General features: G+C 32.3%; 1 protein-coding gene across 1 annotated transcript in view; it reads left to right on the plus strand.

The window, feature by feature from the left end:
- Positions 1-6367: 6367 nt before the first annotated feature.
- LOC134692596 (uncharacterized) overlaps positions 6368-12061 on the plus strand; it is a 112648-nt gene continuing 106954 nt past the window's right edge. The window contains exons 1-4 of the mRNA XM_063553053.1: positions 6368-6462; positions 9335-9471; positions 10116-10693; positions 11626-11724. Of these exons, the coding sequence (XP_063409123.1) occupies positions 10126-10693; positions 11626-11724 (667 nt within the window). The 5' untranslated portion in view covers positions 6368-6462; positions 9335-9471; positions 10116-10125. The remainder of the gene's footprint in view (positions 6463-9334; positions 9472-10115; positions 10694-11625; positions 11725-12061) is intronic.

Raw genomic sequence — 12061 nt, forward strand, 5'->3', positions numbered from 1 at the left:
GTCGAAATAGTAGGTTTTTCAATTTTTTGAGACGAGGCCATTCGTGTCGTTTTGACACATCTAGTTTTCCTAATACTATTTGCAAAATGTCAACTATATTTGGTGTATTGAAATATTTTATGATGCCCATGTGAGTATCACAGGTTTTATTTGACCTTGACGTCTTTTTCACGGTTCATTGCTCATTGTTTTTGTGTTTTGGTCTGTTTTTCTTCAACTAAGCAATAATTCACCGTTATTTGTTGTATGGAAGGATTGTAAGCTGTACATGTCCGCCTGGCATGGTTCATTTGACTTTGACCTCATTTTCATGGTTCATTGGTCTATGTTTAGTTTTCTTGGTTAAGTCTGTTTCTTAGAACCATAAGCAATAGTTCATCTATATTTAGTGTTTTGAATGATTTTGAGGTGTACAAGTCATGTACTTCACGTATGGTTTATTTATTTTGAACTCATTTTCTTGGATCATGATAAGTTTATGTGATTGTTGTGTTAAAGCTTTATGATTATGACTATCAACATAACATCAATGGTTAGCAAAGAAGGCGAGACATTTCAGTGTGTGGACTCTTGTTTAATATTAGCATAACTCTATTTGGCATATGGGTTCTTTGTAATTCATACATGTCTGTTGGACAGGGTTCTCCTAACCTCGACAAGATCAGTGATTCAGATTAAGTTTACGTTGTCTGACACTATAAGCAGTCAGGCCAACTGTATTTGGTGGAATAAATTGCGGTCTCATCTGACCTTGACATCATTTGCATGGTTATTTAGTCAATGTAATCATATGGTTTGGTCTGTTTCTCACGTACTATTATCATATTATGTAATATGAACATTCTATTTAGTGTATAGAATTATTGTCAGGTGTACATGTCTTTCTGTCATGGTTCACTTCACCTTTATCTCATGTTCATTCTTCAAGTTTATTTGATTTTGTCAATTTATTAGATACTATAAGCAATAGGTAATCATATTTGATGTATGGGATGATATTTCATGGTGTGCGATCTTATCCCCCGTCTGTATAAATAAAGGCAACAGTAGTTTACTGCTGTTCAAACTCATAAATCCATGGACAAAAATCAAAATCGGGGTAACAAACTAAAACTGAGGGGAGCACATTAATATAAGAGGAGAACAACAACACTACAGTGTAACACACACAGAAACGGACCAAGCTTCAGACAAAATCCCACGAGAATAACAAATATAACATCAAAACCAAATACATGAATTTGGGATACACAAGTACCGTGACACGTCTTATCGCAATGTCAATTTACACTAAAAAATAAGAGAAAACAAACGACATAAACGACGCAACGTTAAATTGTAACACACACAGAAACTAACTATAATATAACAATGGCCATATTCCTGACTTGGTACAGGACATTTTTAAAGGAAACAATGGTGGGTTGAACCTGGTTTTGTGGCATGCCAAACCTCCCCTTTTATAGCCATGTGAAATATAACATTAAAATGACAACTCAACACCACAGGACTACAATATAAATAAATTGGAGAACACAATTGACAAAGAAACGCACGAACAACAGCCAACAAAAGGCAACAAGTTAAAAATTTTAATACGCCAGAAGTGCATTTTGTCCACACAAGATCTAATAGTGACGTCCAGATACAAAAGTTTGAAAGCCGAAACAAGCACGAAGTCGAACAGCATCGAGGACCAAAAGATAAAAAAAGTTGTGCCAAAAACGTCTTGTCTGGAACTTTGTAAAAATAAGTTCTCTGAAACTGCTTAGTGCAATGTTATAAAAGTGTATTTCTTTGGAAATCCGAGAACGAAATTATATCCAGGGGTTTAAATCACCAACAAACATGACTGATGTTGTAAATAAGTAAACTAAATGGGGAAAACTGCATTTTGGAATTCCTAATGCAGATATGTGTGCTTGATAATCTCAATATAGGAGAATATATTAACAAAAAAGCATTAATTATGGTCAATGTCCTCTTGTGTAATGTGTATCCAACACAGTAAACAATGCCAAAATCTGGTAAACTGAAAAAAAAAAAATCTACTATGTGTATAGATTTTATTTACCATGTATAAAGCATTTACATAATAGTTATCAAAGGTACCATGCTTATAATTTAATACGCCAGACGGGCAATTAATCTACATAAGAATCGTCAGTGACGCTATGATCAAAATAATTACAAAGCCAAACAAGTACAAATTTGAAGAGCATTGATGAACCAAAATGTCAAAAAGTTTGCTGAAAACGGCTAAGGTTATCTATGCATGGGATAAAAAAATCGTTAGTATTTCGAATAATTCATACTTTTGTAAAAAAAAGTAAATTTATAAAAATGTAATTGATATTTGATGTCACCACTTAAGTGTTGACTACTGAGCTTGTGATAACGTTCAGTCTGTTTAATTTCTTTAATTTATCAAGGAAATCCTCAAAAACACATTATCTAGTATATAAATAAACGTTGTTTTAGGTTTTTAAATAAACAGTTATTGATCTTGAATTGACCTTTAAATCGAGTACCGATAAATGGTTTGTGTGTAAAAAAGAATGGCTCCAAGGAATAACACATAATGTAACATTTCAGTGTTTTTTGGTATGTATTTGAGTGCTTTTGAGGGTGGTTGTACATTTTGTTGTTGTTATGTCGTTATATTTTGGGGAAAATCGATGATAGACCAGAGAATACAAAGATCAACATCAACATGTTTTGCAAAGATTTGTATTTAAAATATATGCGCCTGGTTTCAGATAGTATAAAGCATAGGAAATGATACATTGAAAAAAGAGATGTTCAAATACAACGCAATGAACATGATGTAAGACGATGGGTATGGGTCATCACATAATTGGTTTTGCTACTTTCGGTTTCAATATTTCTCATTGTCAAGATGCACTCCGATATGCATGGCGTATGCGTAAGGTTCATGTGGACCCTATGCATAAAGTTGCCGTATTTTCACCTCTTACTGTACCCTGAATACTGACAAATCTGTGCATCTGGACAAGTTTTAAAGCACAGCATGCCTTAGACAAATAGAATTCAAATGCATTGCATGATTTAAAAAATTCATAACTTAACTGGATTTTGGCGTGAACCTTTTTATTCACAAATGCTCAGGTTTGTCTGTACTCAGAGCAAATTTTAGCCAAAGGGTCTACATGAACCTTAAGCTGTTTTCGATTTTGATCGTTAAAGATTCCTCCAAGGGTAGAAGAATTCAAATCATGTAAGGTGATTGGTATGGATCTTAAATAATTGTTTGTTTGTTTTTTCATTTCGAATTCGTTTATTCAACAAAATATTATTTACAATGTGAATATTAATTACTTAATTATTGTAAATGATATTTAATCATGGAGTCTACCTTTATAGATGAATTTCGATATTTATAGATTCCCCAAGCTGAAATGCTCCAATTCAAGTAAGATTGTTGATATGTACATACAATGATTGTTATGTTTCTTTACATCTTTATTTATTCAGTCCAGATTGTCATGAGTATCATTATTGCCATCACGTCTGTATCTCCTGATGTTTTTTTTTCGATTTCAATTTTTATTCATCTCCAATTCAGTTAGGATGAGAGAAAAATATACATACTTAGTTTACTAGCTTTTGTTCTAAAATTTCTAAAGCTGTTGTAAATACCTTAGTTTAAAATCTGAAAAAAATTAAACACTTTAACTGTACTTTTAAGTTGTTAAAGGAAAAGGACTGCTACTAAAAATTATGTTGGCTGGTATACTGAAAAAAATAAAATGTCCACTATGTGTATAGATTTTATTTACCATGTAAAACATTCACCTAATTGTTATCAAAGGTACAATGTTTATAATTTTATACGCCTGACGCGCAATTCGTCTACATAAGACTCGTGAGTGACGCAATGATCAAAATAATTACAAAGCCAAACAAGTACAAATTTGAAGAGCATTGATGACTCAAAATTCCAAAAAGTTTGCTGAAAAAAGGCTTAGGTTAGCTATGCCTTGGATAAGTAAATCCTTAGTATTTCGAATAATTCATACTTTTGAAAAAAAAGTAAATTTATAAAAATGACCATATAATTGATATTCATGTCAACACTTAAATGTTGACTACTGGGCTTGTGATACAGTTCAGTCTGTTTAATTTCTTTATCAAGAAAATACCCCAAACACATATTATTTAGCCTATAAATAAACGTGGTTATAGGTTTTTAAATAAACAGTTATTGATCTTGAATTGACCTTTAAATCGAGTACCGATAAATGGTTTGTGTGTAAAAAAGAATGGCTCCAAGGAATAACACATAATGTAACATTTCAGTGTTTTTTGGTATGTATTTGAGTGCTTTTGAGGGTGGTTGTACATTTTGTTGTTGTTATGTCGTTATATTTTGGGGAAAATCGATGATAGACCAGAGAATACAAAGATCAACATCAACATGTTTTGCAAAGATTTGTATTTAAAATATATGCGCCTGGTTTCAGATAGTATAAAGCATAGGAAATGATACATTGAAAAAAGAGATGTTCAAATACAACGCAATGAACATGATGTAAGACGATGGGTATGGGTCATCACATAATTGGTTTTGCTACTTTCGGTTTCAATATTTCTCATTGTCAAGATGCACTCCGATATGCATGGCGTATGCGTAAGGTTCATGTGGACCCTATGCATAAAGTTGCCGTATTTTCACCTCTTACTGTATCCTGAATACTGACAAATCTGTGCATCTGGACAAGTTTTAAAGCACAGCATGCCTTAGACAAATAGAATTCAAATGCATTGCATGATTTAAAAAATTCATAACTTAACTGGATTTTGGCGTGAACCTTTTTATTCACAAATGCTCAGGTTTGTCTGTACTCAGAGCAAATTTTAGCCAAAGGGTCTACATGAACCTTAAGCTGTTTTCGATTTTGATCGTTAAAGATTCCTCCAAGGGTAGAAGAATTCAAATCATGTAAGGTGATTGGTATGGATCTTAAATAATTGTTTGTTTGTTTTTTCATTTCGAATTCGTTTATTCAACAAAATATTATTTACAATGTGAATATTAATTACTTAATTATTGTAAATGATATTTAATCATGGAGTCTACCTTTATAGATGAATTTCGATATTTATAGATTCCCCAAGCTGAAATGCTTCAATTCAAGTAAGATTGTTGATATGTACATACAATGATTGTTATGTTTCTTTACATCTTTATTTATTCAGTCCAGATTGTCATGAGTATCATTATTGCCATCACGTCTGTATCTCCTGATGTTTTTTTTCGATTTCAATTTTTATTCATCTCCAATTCAGTTAGGATGAGAGAAAAATATACATACTTAGTTTACTAGCTTTTGTTCTAAAATTTCTAAAGCTGTTGTAAATACCTTAGTTTAAAATCTGAAAAAAATTAAACACTTTAACTGTACTTTTAAGTTGTTAAAGGAAAAGGACTGCTACTAAAAATTATGTTGGCTGGTATACTGAAAAAAATAAAATGTCCACTATGTGTATAGATTTTATTTACCATGTAAAACATTCACCTAATTGTTATCAAAGGTACAATGTTTATAATTTTATACGCCTGACGCGCAATTCGTCTACATAAGACTCGTGAGTGACGCAATGATCAAAATAATTACAAAGCCAAACAAGTACAAATTTGAGGAGCATTGATGACTCAAAATTCCAAAAAGTTTGCTGAAAAAAGGCTTAGGTTAGCTATGCCTTGGATAAGTAAATCCTTAGTATTTCGAATAATTCATACTTTTGAAAAAAAAGTAAATTTATAAAAATGACCATATAATTGATATTCATGTCAACACTTAAATGTTGACTACTGGGCTTGTGATACAGTTCAGTCTGTTTAATTTCTTTATCAAGAAAATACCCCAAACACATATTATTTAGCCTATAAATAAACGTGGTTATAGGTTTTTAAATAAACAGTTATTGATCTTGAATTGACCTTTAAATCGAGTACCGATAAATGGTTTGTGTGTAAAAAAGAATGGCTCCAAGGAATAACACATAATGTAACATTTCAGTGTTTTTTGGTATGTATTTGAGTGCTTTTGAGGGTGGTTGTACATTTTGTTGTTGTTATGTCGTTATATTTTGGGGAAAATCGATGATAGACCAGAGAATACAAAGATCAACATCAACATGTTTTCAAAGATTTGTATTTAAAATATATGCGCCTGGTTTCATATAGTATAAAGCATAGGAAATGATGCATTGAAAAAAAGAGATGTTCAAATACAACGCAATGAACATGATGTAAGACGATGGGTATGGGTCATCACATAATTGGTTTTGCTACTTTCGGTTTCGATATTACTCATAGTCAAGATTTTCTTAGATATTTTATCATGACTTATGCTTGAGGTGTTTTTGATTTTCATAGATTCCTTCAAGGTAGAAGGCTTCAAATCATGTAAGGTGATTGATATGGACCTGAAATAAGTAAGTTTTTTTTTTTTTACTTTCGGTTTCGTTTATTCAACAAAATATCATTTACAATATGAATATTCATTACTGAATCATTGTAAATGAAATTTAGTCATGGGGCCAGCCTTTATAGATGAATTTCAATTTTAATAGATTCCCCAAGCTGAAACGCTTCAATATATGCAAATCAAGTTAGATTATTTATATGGACATTAAAATGATTGTGTCTTTGCTTTACAGCTTTATTTATTCAGTCTTGTCTAGAGTATTATGAGTCTCATGATTACCACCACGTCTATATCTCCTGATGATGTGTTTTTTTTATTAGATTTTCAATTCAGATAGTAAGAGAGAGAGAAAAAATATACATACTTAGTTCACTAGCTTTTGTTTAAATTTTTGTAATAAATACCTTAATCTAAAAACTGAAGCAATCACCTTAACTGTACTTTTAAGTTGTTAAAAGAAAATGACCGCTACTAAAATTCCTGTTGGCTGATTTTTTTGGCACCGAATCTTTTGTTTGAGTATAATTTTCCAATAATAACCTGAAAAATGTGAGCTTTCGGAACATCTGGATTTCTTAGGTTCAAAAGAACCAAACTATTTTGCCCATTTCTGCAAAATTATTAAGTCATATAAATGTATCAGCAGAATATATACTTTTCATAGATGCGATTTTTTGGTGTGTAAATCACATAACATAAACTGCTTGATCAATGGATTAGATATTGACAATTAACTTGAAAACTCATAAACCCCCAGGGCCACAACACTTTTTCAAGAGGAAATCTTGGATAATCATGTTTGTTCTATTTTTCTTTGGAATTTCAGTCAAAGATCAAAACAGGATGTTAAATCAGTGAAGTATATAAGTGTCCTTACAAACAACGGTAACATACCGGATCTTCAAGTGCTCTATGCAACCTTTTCTTAATTACAAATGTATTAAAATCAATTTTATAGGCAGTCAAAGCTCGGTTTCAATGATATTGTGAACCTATTCGTGGGGTGGCGTGAATCAGATGTGGATACTGAAAAATTCCAAATATTGTCTTTAGTACATACAGCCTTAGACCCTTTCATCTTGGATAAGTATTAAAACATTTGCCTTTTCTCCACTTAACACAAGTCTTACAAAGACACATTAAAAGAGGGACGAAAGATACCAAAGAGACAGTCAAACTCGTAAATCTAAAACAAACTGACAACGCCATAGCTAAAAATGAAAAAGACAAACAGAAAAACAATAGTACACATGACACAACATAGAAAACTAAAGAATAAACAACACGAACCCCACCAAAAACTAGGGGTGATCTCAGGTGCTCCGGAAGGGTAAGCAGATCCTGCTCCACATGCGGCACCCGTCGTGTTGCTTATGTGATTACAAATCCGGTAAATAGTCTAATTCGGTAGGTCAAATTCATGAAAGGGAAGGGGATTGTAGTTACGACGTAAGGAACATATCCGATATAAAAGTGTTGGTTCTGCTTTGTTTCGTAAAGAAGAACGACCAACGTAGATGCAAGTTTATATTGTCTTAGGGCGGGATAAATCTAACTTTATAAATTATCACTCTTATTCAAACAAAAATTCTCTGAAACAGTCATTATCAAGATGATTGATTTCTTGAATGACAACAGATTTTTTATTTGGAGGACATTTTTTTCAACAAACACTCGGTATTCCTATGGGAACCAACTGTGCCGACCTGTTCCTTGGTTCGTATGATTCTGACTTCCAACGGGAACTTCTAAGGATAACATAAATGAAGTAAGCAGTATCCTTTAACTTTACTTTCCGCTACATAGATGATGATTATGTTTGACCCCTCTATCACATCGAACTTGAAATAAAGGATACGACATATACAGTTAAGTCTGCATATCTTGACTATCATCTAGAAATTGACAATGTGGGTCGGTTGAACACAAAATTAACACTTACAGAGATAATTTCAGCTTCCCAAATGTGAACTTTCCATTTCTGTATAGCAACATTTAATCAGCGCCTGCATACTAAGAATATATCAACCAGTTGATACGATATTCTAGGGTTTGTATTTCCTATCATGCTTTGAATGCGAGGGTTGCTGCTCACAAGGTAGCTATTAAGCCAAATGTTCCAAGTAGTAAAGTCGAAATCATTCCTTCGTAAATGTTACGCACGACACCACGAGTTGGTTGATCATTATGGAATAACAGTTTCACAGATGATAGTGGATATGTTCCAAATGTCGTAACTACAATCCCGTTATCTTTTCCGTAATGTTACCTACCCAATTAGCCTTATTACCCGATTTGTACTAACATGAGCAACATGACTGGTGCAACATGTGGAGCAGGACTTACTAACCCTTCCGGAGCACATGATATACCCCCAAGTTTTTGGTAGAATTCTTGTTGCTCATTCTTTAGTTTTGTTTTGTGTACTATTGTTTGTCTGTTTAAAGGTTTTTTTGTCATGGCGTGGTCAGTTTATATTCGACTTGTGAGTTTGAATGTGCCTTTTGTCTCTTCTCTTACTGTACAGTTGTATTATATTTATATTGCATTATTAATACGGAATTATTGAAAATGCCTGTACCACGTCAGGAATATGACAGTTGTTATCCATTCGTATGAAGTGTTTGAGCTTTTTCTTTCCCTTTTCATAAGAGACTTTCCGTTTGAATTTTTCTCGGCGTTCGGTATTATTGTGATTTTACTTTCCACATCTCAAATTGTTTTACATCTTGGAAACAAACTGGGGTCTAACAGTAATGTTGTTTGAAAATTTTGAAACTAAAATTAAGGTATCCCCCTTTTCATAAAAAAAATGAAATAAGAACTAGACTAATGTGTAAAAATTTTAAGCGAACCGGCTATGATATTTTTTTCTGTAGGTATGATGAAATTCAAAGGCTCAGAGGATAAACAGAGTAATTTGAAATGTTTTTTTTACGAAAACCAACATGCTCAAAACAGTTTAACTTGTTAAGAGTTAAAACCTGAGATTTGTCGACATAAAAAAAAGTCAAAGGTAAGAAATTACCATAATCGACGGGTTTATAACTTTAAATATTCGAATAAAAGGGATACACATGTATTGTGTTTAAATAAACACGATAAACAGGATAAAAGGGAGATGTGGGTAAAAGTGATATAAACTGCATTAATATTGAAAATATCATCATTAATTTGGTTGATCATCTGTACTATGTTCAAATGCAATAATAGTTTTATATCTCAAAATGTTCAGTAATTTACAGGTACAATATACATTTTTTCTGAAGTTGGTAACATTTTGTTAAGTTGACAGGACATGCTAGTTTTACAAGTTATATGAGAAAGAATAAGAACTGTCCTATCTTATGTGTCCAATGAAATGTCCCGTTTTGAAGATTCATAAAAGTAAAACTATGTCACCATATTCTATCTTCATTATGTCTTTTAAAAAAATATGGTTGTCATAGTAGGGCTTTAATCAGACTGATCAAATGAAAACAAGTCCCCATTAGCATCATTTGCAGAATGCTAAAAAGGGGTTTTCATCATAGCAGATTGGCGTTAACAAATGATTAATAGATATACCGTCTGTCTTTTTGCAGAAATCCTATAATTTTTTTAATATGTCGTAGTTGTTATAATGATTAATAGGTCATGAATTCGTTTTTTGTATTTTAGGTTAGCTGCCATGGCTAGTGCAGTGTCAGGTGACGATTTTAAAGGACACGAATCTGCTTCAATTGTGGTGCTAGATATTTATCCGCAGATAATGAGAGAAATGATTAATAACATATTTCCTCCAAAGATTGTTTTAAGGCAAATACAACACGAGGTAAATCAAACATTCATGAAACAATTAACACCTGCAGAGAGAAGAATGATTTTAAAGTTGGACAGTGATGGCTACACTGATCTAGATCTCGCATGCCTTTATAAAGTAATAAGATATTTTAATCTGTTACCACCCCCAAGTAAAGGATGGGGACCACGACCACAACCTGAGGACCAAAGTGAAGGAGATGATATCGAAAGAATGAAAAGGCACCACAGTGATATCATTCATCGCCCCCGTGCTAGGTTAACAGAAAGTGAAAGAAAATTATTTTTCAAAGAGAGTATTGAAATAGCCAAGCGTATGGACGAAAGAATTGGATCACCTAAAAACGGTTTCGAAAGCAGAATACAAAATGTACAATCTAATCGTCTCAGTCAGGAAACGTATGTCGAAGCTATAGAAAAAAAAGCAGAATGTCAAGGTATAGTACCGATCATTTGTTTTCTTAATTTATTATTAAAAAGGAAGAAATTCAAAACTCACACGATTTGATTTTCATCAGTTATTATACACTTTAAACATAGGTTGTTTCCCTTAGTACATTTTAGACTTAGGAAATAAACTGTATTGTATTTTAAGCTTAGCCCTCGTAAAACGTAGATTTTATTGTCACTAATCGAGTTTACCTAGCCACGCGTTAATGCAAGTAGGGCAATAACGTAAAAGCTAGAATTCAGTAACGACTACGAAATTGGCCAAAAAACCTGGATAAACATTTGTTTGTACATATAAAAGAAAAATTTATCAGATACCTGTAGCAATTAGCCATGCCAGTAAATGTAATATTATCTAGGACATTTTAACCATCATAAAACCAAAAATAGTAATATTTAATTTTAATTTCAGCAACGTGTTAAATTCAGTGTGATATGGAAAGGGTATCGCAGAAACTGATTTTTTTGCGGTTTGACAGATTAACAGTTTCATTTAAACGGGCATTGATCACCGATTTGACTCAAATTCTCCTATTCGACTTATAATATACTAAACTAAAAAGTATATCCAAATAAAAAAAATCTAAATTATCAAATCACGATGCATCAACTCGATAGTTTGTATGCCTATTTCTTGTGTATTTAAATCTAGACGAAATTTAATTTACCATCGAGGTGACCTTCTTAAATAAACATAGATATAAGGAGTTACAAACTTGTGCTTTTTGATTTTTCTAGGTCTGTTTGATTTCCTATCATACGTAAAAACAATATGTTTATAATCTTTTTTACCTGTATAAAAATAAGTTTTAGTAGATCGAACCAGTCAACCCAATGGTTTACCCTTGTATCACAACTAATCCGACGTGAAAAATAAGCTGAAATATTTTCCAATTGAATAATTTTTTACTCTTTATAGGATCATTGCAGGAAGTAACACAAGCACCAAGTTTTAGTCCATATTATGAATATGATATAGAGATGAAACTAGATTTAGTAAATAAACAAGAGGATGAAGGTATGCAAATCTTGTTTTTGTAAAACTTTAAAGGGAAGCACAGATTTTTTTAGGGAACTGGAATGTAATGAAAAATAACCCTTTATTAAGTAACGGTGTCCGATACGATTGTCTCCATATACCTTCAACGCTTGAAAACAATTGAAAACCGATGATGTTAAAGATCATAAAATATGCAGAGCTTTATGATGATTTGACCCAAAATAAGATAGCTACATTCATATGAGGTCAATTTTGACTGAAAGAAGTTGAAATTTATATGAAGACTCTGTCAATATACATATTTTTTTTTTTCCCGTCTCTTCTACGTCTTTATTGTATTTTTGTAGGTTTTAAA

This window comes from Mytilus trossulus, chromosome 12, assembly GCF_036588685.1.
Source record: "Mytilus trossulus isolate FHL-02 chromosome 12, PNRI_Mtr1.1.1.hap1, whole genome shotgun sequence".
Classification (NCBI taxonomy): Eukaryota; Metazoa; Mollusca; class Bivalvia; order Mytilida; family Mytilidae; genus Mytilus; species Mytilus trossulus.